The 27787-nt window shown below is 41.8% G+C and overlaps 1 protein-coding gene across 3 annotated transcripts; it reads left to right on the forward strand.

The window, feature by feature from the left end:
• The first annotated feature begins 1844 nt into the window (after nt 1–1844).
• On the forward strand, nt 1845–26305 carry SRPX2 (sushi repeat containing protein X-linked 2). Of its 3 annotated transcripts, none has more exons than XM_053579646.1 (11): nt 1845–2190; nt 4013–4224; nt 8499–8579; nt 16808–16999; nt 19103–19279; nt 19570–19696; nt 19861–19982; nt 21055–21234; nt 21564–21697; nt 23561–23682; nt 24780–26305. In XM_053579646.1, the coding sequence occupies exons 2-11, from the start codon at nt 4143–4145 to the stop codon at nt 24958–24960; spliced, it is 1398 nt and encodes a 465-aa protein (XP_053435621.1). In that variant the 5' UTR covers nt 1845–2190; nt 4013–4142; the 3' UTR covers nt 24961–26305. The 3 variants fall into 3 exon arrangements, with proteins under 3 accessions (XP_053435621.1, XP_053435623.1, XP_053435622.1); XM_053579648.1 differs by lacking the exon at nt 1845–2190 and adding an exon at nt 2432–2453; XM_053579647.1 differs by lacking the exon at nt 1845–2190 and adding an exon at nt 2472–2540.
• Nucleotides 26306–27787: the final 1482 nt, after the last annotated feature.

Raw genomic sequence — 27787 nt, forward strand, 5'->3', positions numbered from 1 at the left:
AAGGAGGGAAGGGTCTACAGGGTAGAGTAACTATGTCTGTGTAAAGGTACCACAGTGTGAAAGGAAGAGCAAGCAGTGTCTAGAATATGGGCATTCATGGGGTAAATTGTTCAAGCTAGACTGAGGAAAATTGTTGGGGTTTGTCCTGTGGAGGGCATACTATGCCATGCTAAGGAGCTTAGACTGTACACCATGCCAAGAAGGCGCCAACAAAGGGGGATTCTAGAAAGAAAACATCCTTGGTAGAATTTATTGCTTTGTGTTCTCTCTCTCTCTCTCACACACACACATACACTTAATATATTCACTATTTCCTAGCACATGAGTTTAGAATAAACTTCTATATTTGATTTTCTGGCCCTATCCCATTTATTCAACTGTGTTTCCTTTCTCTCTGAACCCTCTCACCAGCCATCCCCTGTCCCTCTGACCTAACAATTAGCTCTTGTTTATGTCATCTGCTTTGCCTCAGAGTAGACCAAGGCCAACCTCTTCCCAGATGCCCCTGCCTCTAACCTCCTCCCAGAGTCCTCTAAGTCTATATTATAGCTGCTGGTGCTTTTTTACTACATGGTATTGTACTGTTTTCTAATTGATTATGTGCCCCTTCTCTCCCATACTAAACACAAACTCTGTGGTAGTTGGTGAATAAGCTCCAAATGATCAAAGATCACACATTTCTTTCTCAATACAGTGTCCTCAGTAATTAGCTTACGGTGGATGACCAACAAAGGTTCCTTAAACACACACAGTTATAATTAAGAACATTTTTGTTTGATGTCTGTCTCCTCTATTCCACGAAGGCAGGGATTTTTGTCTGTTTTTTCCACTGATGTTTCTTCCTTGAACAATGTGTGGTATATAACAAATGTTCAACAAATATTTGTTGAATGAATTATAGATTAGGATGCCAGGGATTTTGTCTGTTTTGTTCATCACTATACCCATCATTCCTAACATCATAGATGCTTTATAAATTTATTGAATAAAGGAGATTAAGATCATGTCTTCAGCTTCTTTATATTGCTGTCACACTGTTGAACACATGGTAGCCACTCAATACATATTTGTGATGGGTGGATTGGAAATGAAGTAGACTCAGGCTTGCTTCGAAATTTCGTATTACTGTAAGTGCAATTCCTCCCCTGATGACTGAGAAAGGGCTAGCAGTTTGCTTGTACACACAGAGGAGAAATCCTTTCTACATCAATTTTAACATTTTTCTTCTACTACCACTGATTTTTCAACAGATGGAAATGTAAATTGTGAGGGAAGGGAAACTGTAAGGAGTAGATCTATACTATGCTAGAATAGTTTCATTATCAAATACTAAAATGAAGAAAGCATGCTTAGTGAAGAGAACTGTTAGTCCTCCATCAGAGACTATTGGCAAACAGTTTATCAGTGGCTATAATCTTCCCATGCACGTATCATCTAAATTCACTTAAATAGCCTCCCACTAAATCCTCTCTAGGCATGTTTTCCCTCCATTCTTAATATGGGACATCAATCTTGATTCTTCAAGTATTGATGTCCTGGTGCTTTTTGTAAACAACATAATCTTATCAGAAACTAAAGTCCACAGAAGTTATATCACCAGAGTGGGGGTTTCAAAGTATGACTGGCCTTGTACCACATAGATGGCAAGGCAACCCAACATTAAAGAGTATAACGAATTACAGGAGAAATCTCCAGAGAATGTCAAAGGCAGCTACATTCTTCCCCTCTCCTTGGAGTTTGTGAAATCCCTTTTCATTCAATCCTGATGTCATGCTGAGTCATAAAAATTGTTCTTCAGTGCAACACATCTCTGGAGGCCTTTCAGCCAGCCTCTGTTAGTCATCACTAGACTCACGGGCTTAGAGCCAGTGCCATTCACACTTCCCCCTTTTCCCCAGCAGATGAACAGAGTTCCTCTAATCCCTATGCACCTTCTCTCCCATCTCTCTAAAACCTTTCTCTGAAGGAGGAACAACTATAGCTGTGGGGATAATACAGCTTTAAGGAAACTTTTGGCAGATGCGGACGTTCTAACATCTGGGCAGTGTTAACAGAATCCCGGAGGCCCAGACAGACCAGGAGCCACTCGTTCTAGGAATGTTAAAATAGAAGGTTTTTCCAACTGATGAGAAGAGCAGAGAGGAAGGAAAAAGAGGAGAGAGAAAGCAAGCACAAAAGACCATACAACAGGTAAGATTTGCAATTAACTCCACCACATTATATTACCCCAATTCACAACCATGGAGGGGATAAAGAGACCTGGGACTTGGGAAATATTACTGAGGTTAGGTGGGGAGAAGTTATTTTATGAAACTGAATCATACGCTGCATTTCATTTGTGCTGTGACCTAGCTGCAAACACATGTTCCTGCTACCTTCTCAGCCCACAGCAGAAGGATGATTGACTCCGGTGAGTCACGTTTTCAGTCTGAGATTGGGGAGGAGCTGGGCAGGTAAGTTGTCCACAGCCTCAGAATGTCAGGTCTAAAGAAGGAAAGCCCCTGCTCCAGAACTGGATGAAGGCTAGATGTGGGAGAGGGGTCAGTGACTAGTTATCTAGCTGTTCATTTTTATGGATCTCTCTCTAATCTCCTCTTTCTGCTCCTTTTGTTGCCTTTCTACTTTTATCCATCTCTTTCCTTTAGCTCTGTCAGATTTGCTTTTCTTTCTAGCTTCCTTCTCACATCTTTCTATTTTCCTTGCCTCCTTCACTTACTGTCACTTTCCTTGCCACTCTCTAGAAAAAATCTGAAGCCAAATAGCAATGAATTGGGAAGTAAGTTTTTGCCTTTCTTGGACTTTCCATGTCACTTAGTGACTCTGGCCAGAATCTGCCATCTTTTTGTTTCTCTGTTTCTGGGACTGACTGCTCCCCTGAGCATAGCACTTCACTGAAAGTATGTGGGTAAATGGGTGCTTACTGAAAGGTCCAGTGGCCAATTTATACCAATGGGCAGTAAGTTGTAATACTGTCATTTATGAAGTATTTGACCACTTGGAACCACAAAACTTTCATCCCATTAGAGTGAGGACAGGGCAGGAAGTGAGAGGGCACCTAGACCATGCTCCTCATGTACCTCAGTAGGTCCTCCCCAACCTCACACTGACTTCCTGCTGGCTCCGCATGGTAAAACTAGAAGGTCAGGCTAGACTTGAAAGCCAGAAGGCACTACCAAACCACTAAGCCTCAAAACCCAAAGCTAAGAAGAGAGCCAGAGTGTAGTTATCGCCTGGGAGACTAGAAGAGGAAACATCTAGTCCTACTCAAAACAAAGTTAGTAATAATATTATCTAATATATAGACACCTATTATGTATATGTATTCATTTGTACACACATACATACACATATATGACACCTATGTACACACATATTATATGATATGTCTAATATACAATGTCTAATATATACACATATTATGAGAAATAATTAGACAATATTATTACTAACTTTGTATTTTATATATATAATTGCTTCCTTAGGTGCCAGGCAATAATCTATTCTCTGAGGTAGATACTATTATTAGCCCCATTTTATAGATGAGGATATATGGGCTCAGGGAAGTTAAGGAATTTGTCCAAGGCCCCACAGCCAATAGGTGACAAAACTGGGTTTATATCCAGATCGGTGTAACTCCAGAGTTCAAGCTCTTAGACCATATATGCTAACATTTTCCCAGATGAGTGCTTAGGAAATGTTAGTTGAATGGGCAATACCATTAACTGGAAGCCTTCAGATCAGCAGATTACGTTGTGGTTGTATGTGACTTTATTTTGGCCTTATTTTAGTTTCGGTACCTCAGTGTCCCTCTCTGTAACTTGGACCACGGAACACTTGCATCTGATCCCACTAACGTCAGTTGAAGACTGATTATTTTATGTCCTACTCCCGGGAAGAAAAGAGGCCATAAATAACAAATGAAGTCATATCATTCTATAAGGTGAAAGATCCTTATATGGGAAGTGATATAACAGACATTCAGTAATTTTTAAATTTATCTTCTTCCACACAGGTGCTGTATTTCTGCTTTCCCTCACTTATGGAAACTCACTGATGGCTGACTTCTGAAAGTCATTTTTTATTGCCCTGGCACTTCGGGTTACATACCTGTATTCTTATCTCCCTAACTCTCCCTTTCAAGGATGGCAAGCCAACTAACTCAAAGAGGAGCTCTCTCTCTGCTGCTCTTCCTAACTCCAGCAGTGACACCAACATGGTATGCAGGTAAGTTCTGGGAGCTGTTATCCATTATTTCCAGGGAGGGCAGGGCCTAGACTAATACTTAGACTACAACGAGAGACCTCTATCTTAGATACAGAGAAGAACAATTAAAGGGCAATAAAGATGGTTAGCAACAGACTACCAAGGGAGGCTGTTGGGGCACCCTAGCAAGAGATATTTGAAAAATAAATTAGGCAAGCACAAAAATGAGAAGATAGGACAACATCACCTTTGAGGCCATTGTCTTTCCTGCTTCTGCACTTAGTTTCCTGAAAATCATCCTCTAATATGAATTTCTTTATGAGTCTAATCTTTATTAATATCAATTTCTTTGAGTCAAATACCCTTGTCAAGACCACAAAAACAGGCCTTAAACCACATACCTCATTTAGAAAAAAATAAAGGAGACAGGCAATCTTTTCAAGCGAGAAAAGAATCCATCAGACTTCCTTCCATTTTGTGTGTGCGTGTGCACATGCATGTGTGTTTGTGTGTCTACCTCTCTCCCACTCTCTCCCTGGCCTGATTTTATAAAATGAGATTTTTACAGCCCCTTTCTGCCAGCACTGTTAATGGCAATAGAGATTGCATTCTCTTAATCAGGAATTCCCCAGTCTCTTCTGATTCGTTTCTGACTTCAGAAGGGATGAAGATTTCTGGATTCCTGAACACTTCACCCTTCACCCTGGGAGACATAGGGAGCTGAAGAGAACAAATTCAGTGAGGAGAGGGAAAGGGGGAGGGGAGATTCATGAGGGAAGGATAATGAGGTGGCATACAGAGGCTTTTTATGGGGCACAGCTGGCATTCCAAGTGCTAAGAATATTCTGTGGCCTGCAGTGTCTGCCCTCACAGGGGCTGGGGAGAGTGGGGGAAGGAGACAGGCCCAACCAATGGGGTTAGGAAAATATCCAGAGATGAGTAAATAACAAACTACTCCCATCACAGTCACAGTCATTGCAGCTAAAATTTTCCACAAGCCCTTAGCTCCTGGTGGAGGCCTTTGGCAGTAGCTCTGTTTTTCTGGAACAGCTGCATCAAGCTTTCAAACAAATATGCAAACTTCTTCCCCTCTTTGGCTTACCCTGGCTTTGTAGGGGGTGAAACACAAGGGCTGACATTGAAATGAAAAAATTCAAGTCAAGCCCTTGGCAGAGCACACACTGTTTGGGGTTAAAGGAGCCCCAACTCTCCGGTAGATAAATATGCAGCTGCCCCCAACTCACACAACCTCCCCCTAGCTTCAGTTCAAGTACAGAAGACCAAAATCCAGCCAAAGACCACAGGATTAACAGAAGGGAGATTAGATGGCTGAAAGGCCAATTTTGAACACCTGTATGAAACCTCATGGCATGCAAAAGTAGATTTTTTTAATTTATATTCATTTGAGGTTCTCAAAGGGATGTTTGCAAAGATGGCACTCCCCAATTCCACTAGGGTAATGTCTACCCTAGTGAATCGCCAGGTCACTCCTTCTGACAAGCCCAGGCTGGTGAGATCTCTGACAGCCCTGCAAACCCACTCATTCTGCCCTCTTCTATTCTTAGGAGGCTGCATGAGAGGCATTTGGAATTTCAATGATCTTCCCCTACATTGCTAACTCAGTTTCTGGGCCTACCTTTGTGCATTTGTTCATTCATTCATTCATTCAACAAATATTTATTGACACACTCTGTGCATTCAAGACTGTTATATTCACTTCTATAGCCTTGTCCTCAAATGGGCATGGTATGAGGAAAGCAGAAGAGTGTGGATTCAGGGCTAATCAGGAGAAGGGTCCAAGGATTTGGAAGGGTTAAGAATATAAATAAAGCAAAGAGTGAGTTAAAAGTGTGTATTGGCATATCTGTACAGCTCAGAAAGTCAGACTGTATCTGTTATCATAAGCCAAGCATTAATGTGGATCTTAAAATAGTCTTCATTAATTACATGTCCAATAATAATTTTGTGAAGGGCAGTGCCTAGAGGGCCAGACTGTGCTGTGGAGGTTGAGGGAACCAGTAACAGACCACACAGTAATCAGCCACTGATTGACCTAAAGAAGCTGAGGAATGCTGCCCAAGCCCTTCCCTCCTCCCAGGGCTGAAGAGGGACAAGCACATAGAATAACGTAGGGAGTGGTCCCTCTAGGTTCATTCTTATACCCCATCTCAGTATTCCAACATTACAGAAACAGACAGGCAAAGTGAGGAAGGGTTTAAAGTGGTAAGGGAGGGCTGAGCTTATTCCCAGCACAAACCAAACTTGGCACTGGCCCAGCTACCTCCACACCCTGATGGACACTGTAATTATCTGATTGAATCTTCCACTCAGTTTTCCCATATCCCCTATAATTCTGGAATGATGTAAAATACTTGGTGGCCTTCAATCTCCCACACAATTTAAAAAGCTGGATTACAAGAAAGGTTTTGCATTTTCATCCCTGCTGGACATTGCCAAAATCTCTCCCTAACCACCATCTTTAGCGAAGTATCTGAGTCTGGTAACTAGAGGTCAAACAGACCTGGGCTGGAATGCCCACTCGACTACTTACTAGCTGTGAGATACTAAACAACTCCCTTGATTCCTCTGAGCCTGCCGCTTCTTCTGGATATTGAAGAGCAATAGTAATGTCTACCCTACTGAAATTTTATGGTGACATAATGAGTGAACATACATAATAAGCTTAACCCAGAGTCAAGCTGAGTAATGTTAACAATCATTGTTGTTGTCCTTGTGTTACTGTTATTCGGCCATATGCCACTGACACTCCCATTTTCTCTTCTAGTAAACAGCTATTTGCTCCCTGCTGAGTGTTACTACATAAGCCAGCTCTATAACAAGAGTGGGGAGACATAATACTTTAGGGAATCACACACATCTGGTCTCCTGTTTACAGGAGCTGTAAGACTTTGAGACTAATACTAAACTGAAACAGCTGACGAGAATTCCATGACCCCCCCCCATAAAGAAACCTTCCATTTGGGAAAAAAGCGAGCAGGAGAGATGAGGCCTAGGGGAAAAGAAAGGGGAGCCAGAAGAAGAACTTACATGGGAAAACAGGGGAAAAAAGAAAGGGAAAGAGAAAAAAATGAACTCTTTCCTTTGGAATGAAGGCAAACCAACAAGGACATGATTTCATAGGGCAAACTTTCAATTTGATTCATTCCCTTGTTCACCAAGTTGGACTGGTTTCCCAACACCTCCAGTCCGGGGAATGGAGGAGCTTCATATCTAGCCCTCTGCTCCACCCTTCAGTGCAGGGGGCCTGTGCCTCTTCCCAGTGATGAGGCATGCTTGTGGTCTGAGTGTTTACACAGGCCAAAGGGCTCCTGCACTAAAACCCAGTCCTGTCCTAGAAGCACACCCTCCCCTGGAAATGGGAAATTGTCTTCTAACTCCAGTACAACTGGCTTCCTTATTCTTGTGCGTGCATTAGGGCTCAGGGAGGCTAAAAGGAGGGCTTCCGGAAATTTCTCTCCGGAAAGGATCAAGTTGTTTTCCAATTAGTTTGCATTCATGACCGATTTCCTGCTGTCTGGTGGAACATACTGTTTAGTCTCCCAAACAGCCGCAGACCTGCCTCCACCAGGGACTGCATCACTTAACTGGACGGAAGTAGATAAGGAATGTTCTTTAGCTCAGCAGCTCCCTGTTAAAGCTCCTGGTGATTAGAGAAACAGGAAATTTATCCAAAGGACTCTGCTGTCCCTTTCCTCCAAACGAGAACAAAGTGCTGTTCTCATTTCTCCTTACCTTTTCAACCATCCCTCTCCTGCCTTGGCATACCACCCCCAGCAATGGCAATCAAGCATCAAAAAGGCTCATGCCTTGTGGGCTAATGAGAGCTTGAGTTACTGTTTCACTCTGAGGACTGTCAGCAGGTCTGTCACTAGAGAGAAGACACCTTTTTTCCTCCTACCTAGAACCAGGATCCATCCTCAGAGCTTGGTCCGTCAGTGTCTCACCAAGACTCATGTATTGCATCAAGGAAATGGGTCATATACATATATAGGCCAGACTGATAGAATTGATGAATGGCCAACAAGTTAGATTATTTCTTCTTATGAATGGAGTTTTCTAGTCCTACCAGTGAGCCCCCTGATCATGATCTTGCCCTATGTGCACCTGAGGTGCTGAAGAATGCCCATTATAGTTCTGATGACTTATAAGACAAAATTTCCCCCACAAAATATCCACCTGACTCGTCAGGAACAAAGTTGGATTTGTGGGAGAGGTTGGAAAGGATTTGAGAGAGAAATTAAGACACCATCTTGATATTGTCTTCTTCTTTCCAGGTTCGGGCTATTATCCAGATGAAAGCTACAATGAAGTATATGCAGAAGAGGTTCCACAGGCTCCCTCCCTGGACTACCGAGGTAATGCTTTCTGTTTTTCTCAAACTTAAGGTTTTTTTCTGGCCTGACACCTAGGTCCATCCCTGAGGCATCCTTATCAGGTTTGCTTCATATGTGCCCATAACTGCCACACAGGTAATCAGGGCCTGTGATTTCTAATCATGAACTTGGTTACTGACTTGCTATGTGACCTCACCTCTCTACCCTGAAGGTTGTCTATTATTAATCATTAAGTATTGACTAAGTATCTACTCTATGAAAAATCCTATCTAAAGCAAGCCTGTGGGTGATATAAAGTCTAGGATATGGTTTTTATGTCTCTCAGAGAGCTTATGTTCTGTTGGGGTCAAGAGGAAGATAAAATTAGCCTGTGTAGGGCAAGTAAGTGTGAAGCTATGTGGTAGCAGTAAATGCAATAGGAGTTAAAACAAAGAAGTCAGGAAAGAGGTCATGAGAGATGGTGTTTAGACTAGGCCTAGGATGATGGGCAAGATTTTGAGAACTGGAAAGGGCAAAAAGAAAGCATTCATCAAGGCAGATGGTTAAACATAAGGAGGTAAGAACAAAGGTGAAAGAGGAGGGAGCTAAGAAGAAACCAGCCTGACTAGAGGAGATGAACTATGGAAAGAATAGCAGAAAAGAAAATTTGAGACTGGGCATGGTGGCTCATGCCTGTAATTCCATCACTTTGGGAGGCCAAGACAGGAGGATTGCTGGAGGCCAAGAGTTCAACAGCCTGGGCAACATAGTGAGACCTTGTCTCTACAAAAAATTTAAAAATTAGTGAGGCATGCTGGCACATGCTTAGAGTCCCAGCTACTGGGGAGGCTGAGGCAGGAGGATTACTTGAGCCCAGGAGTTTGATGCTGCAGTGAGCTATGATCACCCCACTACACTCCAGCTCCAGACTGAGCAATGAAGTGAGACCCTGTCTCAAAAAGGAGAAAGAAAGAAGGAAGGGAAGGAAGGAAAAGAGGGAGGGAAGAAGGGAGAGAGGGAAGGAAGGAAAATATAAAGAGCACATCCAAATTAGGAAAGGTTCCATGACCTAGGGAGAGATCTATGGATCTATGGAGAGGCAGGTGGACTATCTGAGAAGAACGCTGAATAGCCATTCCTGCATTATAAAGAAAGTTAGGCCAAGTGATCTATAATATCCCTTCTGTTTCTGATTCTCTGTGTCTATGCTTTGAAAGCCATGCAGAAGGGTTTAGCTGTTGTACTAGAAGCTACACATATAAGAAGACATCATATATTTTTGCACGTGGAAGTAACACAGTAAATTGTAATTTTATAACATTAACTTGGTTATTCTGTACAGAAAGAGGGTTTGGGAGGCATAGAGCCTGAGTCAAGAAGAGTCTCCAGAAACCAGTTACAGGAATGTTGCCTAGAGATTATTAAAGGTAGTGGGAAAAATGGAGAGTAAGGATGAACCCCAGAGATGTTTCAAAGAAAGAGCTGACAAGACTTGGTACAGATTTGATGTACCAAAAGGCTAAGAAAGCAACTGATATCTGAAAGCATCCAGTATGAATATCTGTGAGAATTATAAGACCCCTCTCATAAAGACAAGGTTAAAGGGACAATTGGTTTGGTAAAGATTTTTTTTTTGGCAGTTTTTGGCCGGGGCTGGGTTTGAACCCACCACCTCTGGCATATGAGGCCAGTGCCCTACTCCTTTGAGCCACAGGTGCCGCCCAAGATGTCCCATTTTTTAAGCAGTTGGGAGTAGAAAGATGGAGCTTCATGAGTCATAGGCTTAGATGGATGGGCTGTTTGAGAGAGCATAGGGCCAAGGTCAGAGGCTTAGAAGACATCTATAGATATGAGAAAGAGAAAAAGGCCAACAACGGAAAAGGAGAGAGAGCTACTGGTCAGTCATGTAGGAGGAGAATGGGATGGTTTCTTTCATATCATAGAAACCACAGGAGAAGAGAGTTTTAGGGAAAAGGAGTGGTAAGAGATCAACTGTGTCAAATATTACAAAAAGATCAAATTAAGAGAAAACATTTTATCTGGAAACTGTTGGCCTTTGAGAAAATGGTTTCAATAGAGAAACTATCAGAGCTTTGGATTCCTCTGTGCTTCTTTCTAGCTACTGTCTACCTGTTTCCTTCTCACTGCCAAATGCTCCCCACCCATTGGCTTACTATCTCAACACCCATTAACTCATAAACTCCCTATAGTCTATTTCCCACCCACACACAGATCTCCAAGCTGAAATGACAACTCCTAAAGATCACAGTTCTCTCCCAATGACCAATAACAACCTGAGGAAATTGTTAGGTTGTTAGGAAAATAACAACCTGAGGTGCCAGCCTCTCATGTTGTGTCTTTGTGACCTCATAATCAGCAGCTCTGCAACTGTACTGCTTAAGAAATTTCCATAATTTGGAGATGATGGCAGTTGTGTGTCACAGATCACATGCTTAAAACTAATGCTAGTAATGTACACAGCTATTATTTAATAAATAAAAAAAAAACTAACACTAGAAACCATAGCAAGTTGTAGCTGGAAGAAGGATGAGACAGTAGCTCAAATCCAGACACGGACTTAGGGAATATCATTCATAGGGCTAGCTATTTTATGCATTCCATTTAATTTGATTTGTACAAGAGCCCTATGAACTGGTTTATTACCCCTCATTTTACAGATCAAGAAATGACCCTTCTTGTGATTCAGAAGCTTTAGACTCTTCAGTCCCTCTAGCAGCAGTGAGCATGTCTCTTTCTTCTTAACCTCCCTTCCTTGGGCTCCATGACATTTCACTATTCTGGCTACAGATGAAACTAAGAAAGAATATGGGCTCTCCAGTGGTGACGACAAAGAAAATGAGGCTGGGATCTAAATTTTGGCAACCCTGACCCATCTCCTGAGCTCCTGAACTCCAACTGATGCTGGGCACTTCCATTTGGCGATGTCTAAAATAAATTTCTTTACCTTGCCTGAAAAAGGTTCTATGAGCTGACCTTACTTCAGATAATGGTACCATCATTGTCTTGGTTACTTGGACTTCAAAATATCTTGACGTCACCTCTAATAGCCCCTATCACCTTTAGTAGTCCCTTTTTTCCTCATCACTTCTCACAGTCACCAAGACCTGCCCTTTCTTTATTAATCCATGGGATTAAAACATTTATTTCATACGTGGATAATGGCAGTTACCTCTAATTGGATTCTCTGATTCATGTTTCTCCCTCCCCCAGACCTAGTGACCATTTTTAACCAGAATCTGGCCTCAGTCTAGCTCCAGCCTGACAACTCCTTACCTATTCATTCTCCCCACATGAAATCTATGTTCAGCCTGGGTACTTTTCTTTGTTCCTGGATTGCCTTAGACCACACTGAGCTTTCCTTCACCCCTTAATTATTTCACTGAATACTTATTGAGTACCCACTATGTACCTCCTATGAAATAAATGTTTATTGTCTAAAACATTCATTTGGTATTCATTATGTACTGCTTCTTTGGTTTACTTTTTACTACTCTCAACAAAATAATTTGTTATTTAACAGAAGGATCATGTGTGCCACGCCCACCAAACCATGTTAAAAGTAGATGCTGACCATTGGCATTCTAGGAGCAGAAGCCAGATTGTAGGAAACTATAAATGGAAGAGGTTCATAGAAAAAAACAGAGGCACGTGGTACTTTCAAGGGGTCTGGTAGCCCTGTGATTACCATTAACTTTCTCCATTGGTTATTTTTAAATGAACAGAAATCCCTTTAGAAAAATACAAGCTGTATAGCAGATTTTGGCCTTGGGATCTACAGTCTCATAACTCTCTTAGGGACTTACTCTAAAGGCATAAAAGAAATTGAGTGAGGTTATCAATGATGAGAGGGAGAGGGTGGCCAGGAAAATAACAACCTGAGGTGCCAGCCTCTCACGTTATGTCTTTGTGACCTCATAATCAGCAGCTCTGCAACTGTACTGCTTAAGAAGTTTCCATAATTTGGAGATGATATCTCCAGATGGCAGTTGTGTGTCACAGATCACATGCTTAAAACTAACACTAGAAGCCACAGCAAGTTGTAGCATAAAGAAGAACGAGACAGTAGCTCAAATCCAGACACGGACTTAGGGAATATCATTCGTAGGGCTAGCTATTTTATGCATTCCATTTAATTTGATTTGTACAAGAGCCCTATGAACCGGTTTATTATCCCTCATTTTACAGATCAGGAAACTAAGCTCAGGTAAGTTATATTTAGAGAGACGAAATTTGGAGGTGGCACAGCAGGAATTTTAACCCAGGTCTTTGACTCCAAAGCCATGCTCAGTCTATCTCAGTCATCAAAAATGTAACTCATTGTTTAAGAAAAGAACTAGCCAATAAAAAATCAGATCCTTGTTTTAGAGCAAACTACCATGTCATTTGCTATCATTTTCACTCATTTCACACTTTCTGTCATGCCCTTATTCTGACTCCTAGCTTGAAGTCAGAAACCCTTTTCTGAAGTCTGCCCTCAGTTCGCTGGGCTGCTGCTTTCCTCACAGCTTGCCTCATCCCTGGGCAAGCCAGTCCTGGTTCCTGGGTTATCTGAAGATAATCACAAAGAAGGCCCTTTCAACCCTGTTGTCAGCACTTTTTTTTCTTTCTATGTCCTAAAAAGAGATGGATGAATAGCTACAGAAAGCAGAGGCCACAAGCCTGAGTTCAAATCTCAGTTCCTCCACCTTCTAGATGTTTGACCCTGGACAAACACCTATTATGTACCAATCATTGTGCTATATATTTTATGTTATTTCATTTAGATCAGTGTTTTTTGACCTTTTTTTAACTTCATGGCACACTTGAACCTATAGTTAAACTTCCACAGCACACTTAAATTATGTTAATAAAAAAAGAATAAAAAATAGAATATACTTATTGTGCTTTGAACCTCTTTCAAAAATAATTTAATTAAGGATCTTTAAAATTTTTCATGGCACACCAGTTGAAAATCACTGATTTAGATAAATCACATGCTTGCTATGTCGTGATGGAAAAAGACCTCTAAATACATCATTAAGTGTGTAACAGAGAGCATAATACTGCTATTCTGTGTGTTAAAAAGCAGAGGGAAAATAACAAGCTATGCCAACCTTTGCTTTATACGCATAAAGAAACTATTAACATTGGTTTTTGGGGAGGGGACTTAAGTGGATGGGAAGCAGACATTTTATTGTGCAACTTTTTATACTTTTGGAGTTTTTGAGCCGTGTAGATATATTACCTATTCAACAAGGTCAATGTTTACTTCAAAATAAAAGCCTATAATGCTGAAATGGCAGATATTGTGGTTAGAAAGGACATGGGTTTTAGAGCAAACCCATGTGGTTCAAATCCAAGCTTTGCCCCTTTACTTACTGAGGGACTCTGGGCAAGTTACCTCCTTATCTGCAAAAAAAAAAAAAAAACAAAAAAACAGATAAATTCCTACCAACCTCACAGGGCTATTGGGAGAGGTTTATGAGATGATGTATATGCTAAGGAAAATATGTAGTGTGATGCCTGCCTAGCACACAGTAGATTCTCAGTGAAGATTTACACATTCCCCACCAGGCAATTTTGCCATACAGTATTTAACCACATTCTTAGTTTCAGTTTCACATTAACATTCTTTAGGTACAGTTGCTCAGCCAGTTATGAATCTTTTAAACTGTATTTTCACTTCCCCTATATTTCTTCATCTCATCCACATTAATGGCATGAAAAGAATAATCACATGCCTCATTTATTTCCACAAAGTGTACCCATCACTTCTCCCGCTCTACCAGTGTGGTGACCCTACCCAAAAGGAAATGAGGTCAGTCTGGAATTACTTGTTTCCAAGGGCTCCTGGAGATCACTGCTTCTCTAACTGCCATAAGCCTTACATTTAAATATTCTAGAACACTATGCTATCAGTGTTATCAGTGTCACCAGCTTATACTTCCCAGAGGCTACCTTCTTCCTTATTTGAAAATTAAGATTATGTTTTTGCCCTTCTTGGTCTTTCAACATTTTGTCTTTATGCCAGGATTCCTCCAGTTCAGCAAGTTTAAACTTATTTATAATAGCTGGGGCCTCTCCTACTGTCTCAGCATTTATCCTGAGGTTTTTATTTCCCTTTACCATTCTTGCTTGTTCTCCCCATTCCAATTTGATGTGTTTTTTTCTTAATAGAATATGGGAGAAAAATAGAAGGGGAGTGATTGTTGAAGTCCCAGTCTCCCAAATAAGGTCTTTGTGACATGTGTTGTGGCTTTATAATCAACAGCTCTACAACAATAGTGCTTAAGAGACTTTCTGTAATTTGGAGATTGTGTCTCCAGATGGCAGCTGTGTGTCACTGCTACAAGCTCAAAACTAATGCTGGAAACCCCACATGTAGCATTGGTTGAAGAATAGTTTTCTCACTGTCATCCATCTTCATTCTCCAGCTGCACTCAAGCAGAGGCTCTAGCCTTTCCTTGTTCCTTTGGCTACTCATCTATTTTTCCAAAGCCCCCTCTTTTTTTGTCCCTTAGGATTTGGAAACTGAATCAGCTCACACAGACTTTAACCTTCGCAACCCTAGGCTACCAGATCTGCACCATGTTTTATATGCATCTCTAGGCAGGTGGCCCTCTGCTTGTTTACAAATGTCCCTTTAAACTCTGCACCCATTGAAGAGTCATTTATTTTGTATAGTCAATGAGGAATCTTTATGATGTCTTGATTTATGATTTAACAACCTATAACCTTTTGTGCTCAGTTCTGAACTGGGATTGGGCTTTCATTCCTAAGCAGATTTCGTTGATATCACATTCCCTTCTTCTCTCTAGCTCACATTTTCATGTTATTTTTTAAAAACTTATTTTAAATTTACGTACAGTAAGGTACCCTCTTTTGGTGCACAATTCCGAGTTTTGACAAATCCGTAGGATCAGGTAACCACCACAATACAAAACAGTTCCATCACCTCAAAAATTTACCTAGTACTACCCTTTTGAGGTTATCCCCTACCTTTACCCCAATCTCTGGCAACCACTGATCTGTACTTCATCGCTGTATTTTTGCCTACATATGTCTCTATATTTTGTCATATAAATGGAATTCTATAATATGTAGCCTCTTGAGTCTGGATTCTTTTACCTTGCAAAATGCATTTGAGATTCATCCATGTTGTTGCATGTATCAGCACTTCACCTTTTTTGCATGGAAAATCCTCATTTAGTTTAACCATTCACCCATAGAGAGACATTTGAGTTGTTTCTAGATTTTGTCAATTATGAATACAGCTACTTTAGACATTTGCATACAGCATTTTATGTGGATACAGGTTTTCATTTTACTTGTGTAAATACCTTAAAGTAGGATTGCAGAGTCATATGGTAAATGTACCTTTCTTTAAGAAAGTATGGTGCTACCTTTATAAGAAGCTACAAAATGTTTTCTAAAGTGACTATATTTTTGCATATCCACCAGCAATGTATGAGAGTTCCAGTTTCTCTCCATCTTCACCAGCTCTTGATATTGCCAGCTTTTGTTGTTAAGTTTAGACATTCTGATGGGTATACAAATGGTAACTCCCTGTGGTTTTAATTTGCATTTTCCCTAATAAATATTGATGCTAAACATCTTTTTATGTATTTATTTACCATGAGTTTATCCTCTTTGGTGACATGTCTAACTGGATTGGTGCCTGTGTTCTAAAATTGTTTGCTTTTTCATTATTGACTTTTTAGATTTCATTCTATATTATAGATACTAGTCCTTTGACAGATGTCTGGCTTGCAAACATTTTTCCCTAGTTTGTGGCTTGTCTTTCATCTCTTAATAGTGTCTTTCATGGCGCTAAAGTGTTTAGTTTTGACAAGGTAGGTCGAATTTATTAATTTTTCTTTTGAGTTGTACTTTTGATGTCACATAACAAACTTCCTTGCCTAGCCCTGGATCTGGAGATTTTCTCCTATTTTTTAAGTCCATTAATTATTATGAGTTAATTTTTCCATAAGGTATAGGTGGTTTTTTACATAAGGTATAGGACTTAGGTAGAGGTGGGTTTTTTTTTTTTCCTTTTGCATGTGGAAGTACAACTGTGCCAACACCATTTGTTTGAAGGCAATCTTTATTCCATTCAATTGCTTTTCCTCCTTTTTCAAAAATCATTTTGACATATTTGTGTGGGTCTACTTCTGGGCTCTATATTCTGTTACATTCATCTATATGCCTATTCTTTCATCACATTGTCTTAATTATTGTACTTCTAGCTCACTTTTCTTTTATTTCTACAGTCCCCAGGTGGTGTTATACATTAAATATCCAGGATGGAGAAGCCACATGCTACTCACCAATAGGAGGAAATTATCACAGCAGCCTGGGAACACGTTGTGAGCTCTCTTGTGACCGAGGCTTTCGACTGATTGGACGGAGGTCTGTGCAATGCCTGCCAAGCCGTCATTGGTCTGGAACTGCCTACTGCAGGCGTAAGTTGTATATGTGCATATGTTGATGTGTGTATTCCAGAGAAGCCAGCCAGTCACTGAGGGTACATACCTAGAGGTTTTACTATACCCTTCTCTCAAGTGCAAATTGAGAATTTTCCACAGACCCTCAAGCAGGCCTCTCCCCATGCTAAGATTCTAGTTCATTTTCTCTCCCTGTGGTTACTGCTTAAGCAGCAAGGACATTGCAACCCACCCTTCTGATTCCAGGAGCCCAGGAATGCACATACAGGGCTAAGGCTTGGGCCCGAGACCTGATGTGGACCTGGGCCTGCTTCTGGAGCTCCTGTGGATGTGCGGTATCAGACTCTTTTTTACCTGTGATTAACTGCTATACTTCCGGGCCTACAACCTTAGAATGCCTTAGCAGTGAAGTTGTGTGGTATCTGCTGGTCTTCCTTTTCTTCTTAAAATCAGAAGAATCCCAAAAGTTACAATATGAGGGTGCTAATGTGTAGTACACTCACATTCCAAATTGTTACCCTTCAGCTTCCAAATACCTACCTCTTAGTCAAGCTCCACAACCTACACTCTTTTAGCAGCTGACCTTTGTCTATCCATATGTCTGTGGCTCAGTACCATTTATATGACAGTCATGTGTGCAGTACCTATAGTGGACACTTTGGGAGCTTACTCACGTCCTCAAGTACCCACAGGCTGCTTGTAGACTAATGGGATAGAAACATAAATGTGAGCACACAAATGTCATGTAACTAGACGCAGAAGTGCTGAGCATTCAGATGGAAATGGGGCTGGTCAGAGAAGATGCTGTGGAGGAGAGAAGAAGCTTGATAGCCAGAAAAAAGGCAGTAACCAGACCTCTTCAGGTGACTTGAATTAAGTTGTTTCAGGACTTAGGCCCCATCATTTCCTAAATGAATTTGAATTGGCTTGATAAAATTGCAAAACATAAGGCTAAAAATTACAAGTGAACATAAAACCAGTTAAAAGAATGGAGACATACATATTTCCAGGTTACTAGAATGAGTTGATTACTGCATTGAAGCACTGAACCTAGCTTTGACCTTTCTCATAAGAAACAAAATAGCAAACATTATGGATCTCTTGTTTTCACTGTCATATGATACTAAGCAAACAAATCCATCTGAACAGACAAACCTTTTTTCTTGACCTTGATTTCAAGGAGGTCATTTTTACATAGGTCTTTTCATAAGGGACACTGGAAAACGGAAAAGGCAATAATCTTCTAGTGTGGTTTGGCCAAGAAGCAAAATGATCATAGTTTGTATAAATTTTTATTTAAAACTCCAACAACTGAATTTATGCAGGATTTGAACTTGAACAACCTACAGGAATATATGGCCTACTTCTCTTAAGTATCAAGTATCTCAAACAAGACTATAACAAGCACAGGCTCACAGTTAATTCACAGTGGCAGGCTCCATTTTTGGTACATGAGGTATCTAAAGCACATAAAATCCTCTGTTATCAAATACCACCACACCTGGCCCTTCAGGCACTAGTCTGATTTGTATTCTAGCTGGGGTAGAAGATCAGTCCACTTCCATGGGTAAGTGAGTAGTGCCTGTGGGAGTCCCAAAATTATACTCAAAAAGGAGCTTTCAAAGAGCTCGAGGGCATTAAGCATTTGAGGAAGAAGAGATGAAAATTAACAGTTGCTGAGGCCCTAAATGAGCCCCTAGGCTTATGTGTATTGTCTCTTTTAATCTGCACAACAATCCTATGAGATATCCACATTTTATTGATGAAGACACTGAGACTCAGAGAGATAAGGCAATTTTCCCAAGTTACAGAGCTCCTAAGAGATATAGCTGGGATGCAAACTTAGGTCTGATTCTGAAGTCCACGAGCTTGGACAAATAATTTCTTTATTTGAGAACCTCTCTCAAGAGACCTGCTATACTTTATAATATGAAAATATAAAGACAATTAGGGGAAAATGCAGTTAGGTACAAAAATGTAAGGGCAGTTCAGGTGGAATTTCTGTATATTCTGCCGTCTCTGATATGGCTCTCTTTGTGTTGGATGAACATTGTGGAAACTGAAAAATTTCCTCCAGATAGTCCCACAGGCCACTGAGCTTGCCACTTGGTTCTCTCTTAGAGATCAGATGCCATGCACTGCCATTCATCACTAGTGGCACTTACACCTGCACAAATGGGGTGCTTCTTGACTCCCGGTGTGACTACAGCTGTTCCACTGGCTACCACCTGGAAGGTGACCGCAGCCGAATCTGCATGGAAGATGGGCGATGGAGTGGAGGCGAGCCTGTATGTGTAGGTAAATGCCAGTTGCTCCAGTTGTCCTGCTGCAAAGAACCACCCTAACATTATATCCACAAAAGATGTGGAATTCTCACCACAGAAGGCATTCTTGTTAACTATGGTGGAAGCACCCTGAGCATACGCTTAACAAAATGATCATTTCCTCTGGAGCTGGGCTTCTTCTCCCAGTTTCCTTGAGTGCCTTGAACGTTTTACCTACCCAATGGTGTATGGTATTGTTTCTATGGGTTTCCTCCTGGGAAGGTAGGGGCCCACAAGTTAACACTTAATTGATTACCTTGGCAGACATAGATCCCCCCAAGATACGTTGTCCTCACTCACGTGAGAAAATGGCAGAACCAGAGAAACTGACTGCTCAAGTATACTGGGACCCACCCTTGGTGAAAGATTCTGCTGATGGTACCATCACCAGGTAAGCTTGGGTAACAGATGCCCCTTATGCCTCCCAACAGCTTCTCCCAGCCTCTCAACCTACTCACACCAAAATTGCACAGGCTGAGGCTACAGTGATAATGCCTCAGACCTCAATTCCAAAGGTCTCTTTCCTCAGTGGCTCTTTCAGCCTGTCCCACGCAGGGTGACACTTCGAGGACCTGAGCCTGGCTCTCAATTTCCTGAAGGAGAGCACGTGATACGTTATACTGCCTATGACCGAGCATACAACCGGGCCAGCTGCAAATTCATTGTGAAAGTACAAGGTCAGAAAGAATTTTTCAATTTCCAGTTCATTATTCCTGGTCTGCCCTACCTTCTAGAAGCCCACCACAACCCTCTCCTTTCTATGCCTGAAGTAGACATACCTCATTTATACTGGGAGAAGGAACAAAAACAAGTACACCAAACAGGCTCATTCAGGAAGCTTATATTACATGTGCTTATATGTGTTTCTGAAAATTTGACTCCCCAAGAAGACATTCTCATTCTATTTCTGGATAAAATTCACAAAGATACTCTGTATATTTTTCTTTTCTTGAACTTCAAAATGATCAAATCTAATCAGCCTTCATTCTCAGTCATCACCTCTGCTGAAATTGGTGGTACTAACTGCCTGATTCTTCCTCTTTACTTTGTATTTTATTGTTTTGTTTTGCTTGTCTCACTATAAAAATAATTCATGCTTACTGTTGAACATTTGATAAAGAAATATATAAAAGGAAAAAAATCTATTACTTCATCATGCAGATACAACTGTTATTAACCTTTTGGTATTTTCCTTCCAGGCTTTTCTTCTATGCATATTTTTTTAAAATATTTACTTGAAATCATACTTTATAGCCAATCATAGATAATCCTTTTTCACTTTTCATTAAAACAAAGTAATTTTCCCATTTTATTTAAAAATTCTTCAAAAATATTTTAATAGCAGCATAATAGTCTACTCTAATATCATATAGATAATTTGCTTCACCCTTCTCCCATCGATGGACATTTAAGAGTCCTGTGATTTGCGTATGGTATTAAAAGTAATTCTGCAAGGTGATCATCATTACACAGGGTGGCCATAAAGTTCTTTTATGACTGATAGTCTTTTGATGACAATATGAATGTATATTCACCTGTGTTTCCAGACTTTATGAACGTTTGTCTGCATTTCAGATTTAATTCCTTAAGAAAAATTCCAACTCCATTCCCAGCCATTGGAAACACAGGAAAGTCATTTGTTCTAATCATCCTAAGTGTCCTAATCTGGAGAGCCCAGCATAGGAAGCCTCTTAGCCTTTCTTTCTATGAGAGACATTATAACCCCTAACTTGAGCTCCTCCCTGATAGTGAGACGGTGCCCAACTCTGAAACCACCACAGCATGGCTACCTCACCTGCACCTCAGCAGGAGACAACTATGGTGCCACCTGTGAATACCACTGTGATGGAGGTTATGAGCGCCAGGGTACCCCCTCCCGGGTCTGCCAATCCAGCCGCCAGTGGTCAGGATCACCACCTATCTGCGCTCGTGAGTGAAACCAGGGAATGAGAAGAGTGGACATGTTGACTGGGGGGTACACTTTGGAGGATTCTCTTTCCCTGGCACAGGTTCCAATAGCAATGTATATGATGTGAAAAGGTGGGGCTCTGAGATGTATCTATTTTAAGGGTCAACATTCCCCCATAGAATACTCCTATCCCAAAAAGAAGAGCTTAAAATCAGAATTTCCCCCAAGGGAAATGGAAACTACTAGAAAGAGTTAACCTGAAAGACTGGAACTCCTCAAAATGTTAAGTTACCCAAGCTGAGATGGAGGAGAAAGCCATATTCTGACCAACCATCTGCTTTTGCCCTAGCTATGAAGATTAATGTCAATGTTAACTCAGCTGCTGGTCTTCTCGATCAGTTCTATGAGAAACGGCGACTCCTCATCATCTCAGCTCCTGATCCTTCCAACCAATATTATAAAATGCAGATCTCTATGCTACAGGTGAGTCCCACTCCCCTAATGAGGGTTTAGCTCCTTTGCATTACCCCTTTCCTTTTCCAAAACAAAGAATTGCCCTCAGCAACACACACCCTACTTCCTCAAACTTTTTGTGGATAGCATTTGATCGATTTTACTATAGACATACATATTCAGACCATTTTTAAAACTGCTTTGTTTTCACTGAAAATACAATGAAGCCAGTGAAGTGATGGTTGTAACTTGCAGAGGACTGGGTGAAAGAAGGCAAGCGGGTATGGCAAAGCACTCTGTAGAGACTTGTAAGACAGTTATGATCAAATGTAAATGTTGGGAATTAACCATATTTATGTTTTCAAGGAATAATAGCACTAACAAACAAACATTTATGCAGTAAGTGCTACTAATCTATGAGCTTTACATGTATTCATCCAATTCTCACAACAACCCTTATGAGGTGGGTACAATCATACCCTTCGAATAGGTGAGGAAATTAAGGGTATAGAGGTTAAGTAATTTTCCCAAGGCCACTAGCTAGTAAGTGGTAGAGCTGGAATTGCACCAGGCAGTCTGGCTCCAGGATAAGTGCCCTTAACCACTATCAGTAGCAGAAAAGAAGGAAAAGTGTTGTGATAGCTCAAAGTAAAATCAGACAGTCACATGATGATTTTTAACGTACTAAGAGCTACCAAGCCAAAGTCACTGGTGGTGGAGGAAGAGGTAAATAGGACAGAATAGATATGACCATGAGAGCTTATTAAAAGAACAGGCTGGGTTTCTGAGAATTTTAGGGTGTACTGACAAGACTAAGAGAAGCAGCTCTTGGGAACTATACGAGTTTGATCCTCATATAAGAGAAAAAGCTACTTAGAAGCTTTTTAAAGGTCGAATTTTAGATGTTGCTGAGTCAATACTGAGAGACCCATGATGGCAGAAGTTTTACCAAAAGAATGAACCCTGGGTGGGGTATAGACCAAAGAGGACCTCATTCCTTCAGGGATCTAAAAAATAAAGACATAGGCGACAGGTCCAGTTTGAACAGAAAGCAAGAATAAGAACAGGAACCTTCCAGTGAGGACATAACTCTGAGGGGTAAGGACAAGAGGAGGAGCCCAAAAATGAAATGTGATGGGAGACCAGGGAGTATTCAATGCCTCTTTAAACCTTGCCCTGGTAACTGGCTAATGGGCAATCCTGCAGGACAATGCAGGATAGAGAGCCTGGGTGGGGTAACAGGGTGTGAGGAAGACAATGAAGGGTAGTGAAAAAAGCACTGGGCACTATTTTGGAGAAATCCTGGAGACTGAGAGAAGACCCTGGTAATATAACCTAGTAATAAAGAGCACATACTTGAGCAAAGGGCATCAGCCTTCTGTTTGAATCTCAGCTCAGCATCTTATTGTCATGCAAATTTGGGCAGGCTACTTTCTCCTCTACAGAATCAGAATGACCCCCTCTAGCTTGTTAGGGGTGTTGTGAAGGTTAAGTTAGAATTTTTTTGTAAAGCATAAGGCATAAGTATTCAATAGCCATTATTATCATATCATATTAGTCATCCATTAAGGACCTATGCATCTTAAACCTATGCAAAGCTAAGCAATGATTATGTTTCTGTAATTTAGTCATGATAATTCTCTTTTCTATCCCACATCATATAACTGGTTTCATACACTTCACTAGAATGAAGAATAAAGGAAATACTTTTGGGCAAGTACTTCAGGAATGGCAGAGGGAAAATGTTATTGTACACCCAACAGCGCGATCATGTGATCATTGGGGGAGAAGCCCCTCCTTTCTCATACCTCATGTGATCCCAGGAGGAATCAGCTAAGTAGCCTTAGTTTTGAGTGCAAAGGCCTGATCCATAAAAACATTCTCTCCTCCCAGAAATCTACCTGTGGACTGGATCTGCGGCATGTGACTATCATCGAGCTGGTGGGGCAGCCACCTCAGGAGGTGGGGCGCATCCGGGAGCAACAGCTGTCAGCCAACATCATTGAGGAACTCAGGTCCAGGCTGGGAGGCTGCATGGCAGGGTTGGGCGGAAACCCTAGGCAGGCCACTGGCAACAGGGGGTTACAGGGAACCAGCAAACACTACTCTCTCGGGGAACTTCTTGTGTTTGAACTCTTATGGATGCATTAGGTGAGACCAGAGAGTGGTTCTTGATGCTGGCAAGACATCAGTATCAAATAGGGATTTAAAATACAAATGACTGGGCCCCCAAAACCACTCAGGAATGTGCTTTTACAAAGACATCTAGATGACTCTGAATCATGGACAAGGCTGAGACAGTTAGACTCAAACTTGACTCAGATAGTCCCGTGATCCTGTTGTCTTCTGGCTGCATCTCTATGCCTTCAGTTTCCAAAGAAACAAAAAGGCATCTTTAGGCACGTCAGGAATGTGCTTTTACAAAGGCATTTAGATGAATCATACTTACCAGCTTCTGGGAAAAGAGAAGGCTATAGGGGACAGACAGGTGGTAGAAGTTGACTTTTCTCATTATCTATCTATTATCACCCTTCCAAGGCCTCCACATATGCTCAGGGCCAATAAAGCCATCGCTGTTCTACAAACAATATTTGCCCTAGGGCTTAGTCTTAGCATAGACAGATTCAGTCTCAATTAGAGGTGAGACTACGAAACATAGGAGAGAGACTCCAGTCTTGCAGCTACAGATAGAAGAGTTAACCAAGTGGTGTTTATCAACTTCAGGGCTACCCTGTATGATACCCATACACAGCACAGTGTCTGTGACAGGTGACCCCTGGAGTTATTCTGTGTAGCCTACATAGCAATATGTGATTGTCCTGCCTAAAGGGGCCTATAATGGCACGGCCTGGTAATAGCAGGTAATAACAAAGCTGCCCCAGGTGGGATGAGGACAGTTTAGCAGACCTGAACACACAGAGGGACCAAAACTAGGATCTGAACCTAGAAAAGAAAAGAGACTTGAGACAGGTAGTGGAGGGGATGGAGACAAGGGATAGGATTGGAAAGACACTAGTCCATCAGTGGAGCTGGGAAAGGTAAGAGGGTAGTAGAGCCTGGTGGGACAGATGTCCAGACAAGATCTCACATCTCCCTGGGCTGCTCTCTCTAGGCAATTTCAGCGCCTCACTCGCTCTTACTTCAACATGGTGTTGGTTGACAAGCAGGGTATTGACAGAGAACGCTACATGCAACCTGTCACCCCCGAGGAAATCTTCACATTCATTGATGACTACCTACTGAGCGACCAGGAGTTGACCCAACGCCGGGAGCAAAGGGACGTATGCGAGTGAACTTGAGCCAGGGCATTGGTTGGGTTCAAGGAAAAAACTGGGGACGTATGCGAGTGAACTTGAGCCAGGGCATTGGCTGAGTTCAAGGAAAAAACTCTAGTTAGCTGAAGTTGAGGGATAAAAAAATTAGGAAATGGTTTCCCACAATTCTAGGGACAGGACTCTTGACGTGGGTGAGGTTTGCCAATCCAGAAGTTTCTAAGCATCTTTTTAGGGCTGTGTAATACTATGGCTAAGCTAGTGTTTGCTTCAGGTAGCACTGCAAAAACACAAGAAGCTAGGTAGGGGAATGAGGACAGGCCCTGGGCAGGTGGGTTGGGGGTAGAAAGCTTTCCTTTCCTAACCTGGGTCTTAGCCCAGTTCTCCAAATTCTTTCAGTAAATCCTAAACTCACTAACCGGCTGTTTTAACTGATTCTTTACCGTGAGATGACAGCAGGGGGCAGCACCATCACAACCACCAGGACACTTTAAGCAAGTGTAGCTTTCCTTTCAGCTTAAACTATATCATGGGACAGGGGTGGAGGGGGCTACAAAACATCCTTAAACCTACTTACCATTTTCCCTTCTCAGGCCTTGGGCTTCAAATGTTACCTGTACCATTGCTTCACTTAAGAGTTAGGAAAACACTACAGTGGGAGATTAGCTTGAGAAATTCAGTCAGAGCAGAATGCTCTCTCCTGCCCCTCCAGCTGGCTCATGGGCAAGGACCTCTTCTTCCTGTGGCCTCCAGTTCCCATAGCAAAGGGCAGGCAATGATGTTATTTCCTTGGAGGAGACCCCAGCCTGTTATCTAGGAGACTTAAAAACCACTACTACAGGGCGGCACCTGTGGCTCAGTGAGTAGGGCGCCGACCCCATATACCAAGGGTGGCAGGTTCAAACCTGGCCCCTGCCAAACTGCAACAAAAAATAGCCAGGCATTGTGGTGGGTGCCACAAGTAGTCCCAGCTACTCAGGAGGCTGAGGCAAGAGAATCACCTAAGCCAAGGAGTTGGAGGTTGCTGTGAGCTGTGACCCCTACAGCACTCTACCAGGGTGATAAAGTAAAACTCTATCTCTACAAAAAAAAAAAAGTAAATGTGGGATCTGGCTATCATCATGTGGGGCCACACAAAGATCCCTGCTCTGACTTCAGTCCCACTCAATGGTATGCCATAGTTTTAAAATGTTCTCCCCATTGTCTTGTTTTATATACTCATGGAACCCAGAGTTACAGCGAAGACTCAGCAGTCTTCCTCCTTCAGCTTTACCCAAAGGGTGATCAGTGGAAGACTAGAGAGGAGAAGGCAGCAGGCTGGGTGGGGAGGCTTGAACATTCACTGTGTGCCATATGAAATGCTCTATTGATTGGCCCTAAAGTCTTCACAAGAACCCTATAAGGTAGGTACTAGCCCCATTTTAAAGGTGACTAGATTGAAACTCAGCAAAGCTAGGCAATTTGCCTAAGATCAGGCAGCTAATAAGTGTGGTCAGGATTTAAACACCAGCATCCTGGTTCCAGAAGAAATATTTTTAGACATTATGCCATGCTGCCCCTTCTTCTTCTAGTTTACATTTAAAGACAGCTGAAAGCTTGAAGCTAAGAGAAAGATTCCATCTTTTATAATACTACTCAGATACAAAACTCAGAGTGGGCCTAGGAGGAAAGAAGGAAATAAAAGGCTCTCACCCCCCCCAAAAAAAATTCACTCTTTAAAGCACAGTGATAAGACGTTAATTATGAGCCCAGAGCACATGAGGGTAGCAGTGAGCCAGACAAAAGCTGTTTCCACCAGGGTTTTAGTGGAAATCTCAGTTTTTAAAATGCAAAATAAAAAGTTAGGCAGTTGCTGGGTAGAAAGTGACATGGAGGAAATGATCAAACTTAGAGCAAAAAGATCTCTTATCCCTCTTCCCTTCTAGGAAATACAGGATGTGTGAGAGGCGGGAGGCAAGTTATGGGCAGGAGGCAAAATACAATAGGTTTGGGTGGCAAATCTCTGGACAGACCAGGTCTGTGGTTCCAAAGGCAAAGATTCCATGTCAGGCAAGATGAACGCCCTTCCCTGTCCTTTATCACTGACATTTCAAGTAGAAAACCAGCACGTGCTAGCAGGTCTAAGGTCCAAACGCAGAAGGCCCACTATCCTCTGAATACAGTTCCCAGGTGGGCCTGACTCTTGCATATAAATGCTCCTCAAGCATAAAATAACTGAAGATCTTTTGTTTCATTCTGAATAGTCAAGGCAAGTCATTCTTCCTTTCTTTTTTTTTTTTTTTTTTTTTTTTTGTGCTTTTTGGCCGGGGCTGGGTTTGAACCTGCCACCTCCGGCATAGGGGACCGGTGCCCTACTCCTTGAGCCACAGGCGCCACCCCATTCTTCCTTTCTTTAAGTAAGGTTTTACTGTAACCTCCTTAGCAGATAATGATTCAAGAAATCCCAACTCCTAAAGCAGGGGAAAGAGACAGCAGCAGAATCAGGCTCAAAGCCAGACCCCAACCCTGTATATAGTGGGTCGCTATGAAAGTCTTGAGACAGGCTGTGTTATGGTCCATTATTTCACTTCCAAGAAACACAGCCAACACCATCCTTCCTGATTCAGCCATGCAAATTTCAACTTGTTTGGCTTATCCATGTTGCTGGGAGGAATTCATTTATTTCCATCCATGCAGATTTTATGTTTCTTTTTTTTTTTGTCACCCTCAGTAGAGTGCTGTGGCATCACAGCTCACAGCAACCTCCAGCTCTTGGGCTAGGGTGATTCTCTTGCCTCAGCCTCCCAAGTACCTGGGACTACAGGCGCCCGCCACAACGCCCGGCTATTTTTGTTGCAGTTGCCACTGC

The sequence above is a fragment of the Nycticebus coucang genome, chromosome X (assembly GCF_027406575.1).
Source record: "Nycticebus coucang isolate mNycCou1 chromosome X, mNycCou1.pri, whole genome shotgun sequence".
NCBI classification, from domain to species: Eukaryota; Metazoa; Chordata; class Mammalia; order Primates; family Lorisidae; genus Nycticebus; species Nycticebus coucang.

Coding starts and splice junctions, on each gene's coding strand:
- SRPX2 (XM_053579646.1), top strand. CDS start 4,143: ATGGCAAGCCAACTAACTCAAAGAGGAGCTCTCTCTCTGCTGCTCTTC. Junction 8,580..16,807: donor TCCCTCCCTGGACTACCGAG/GTAATGCTTTCT, acceptor TTATTTCTACAG/TCCCCAGGTGGTGTTATACA. Junction 21,235..21,563: donor ATCACCACCTATCTGCGCTC/GTGAGTGAAACC, acceptor CTTTTGCCCTAG/CTATGAAGATTAATGTCAAT.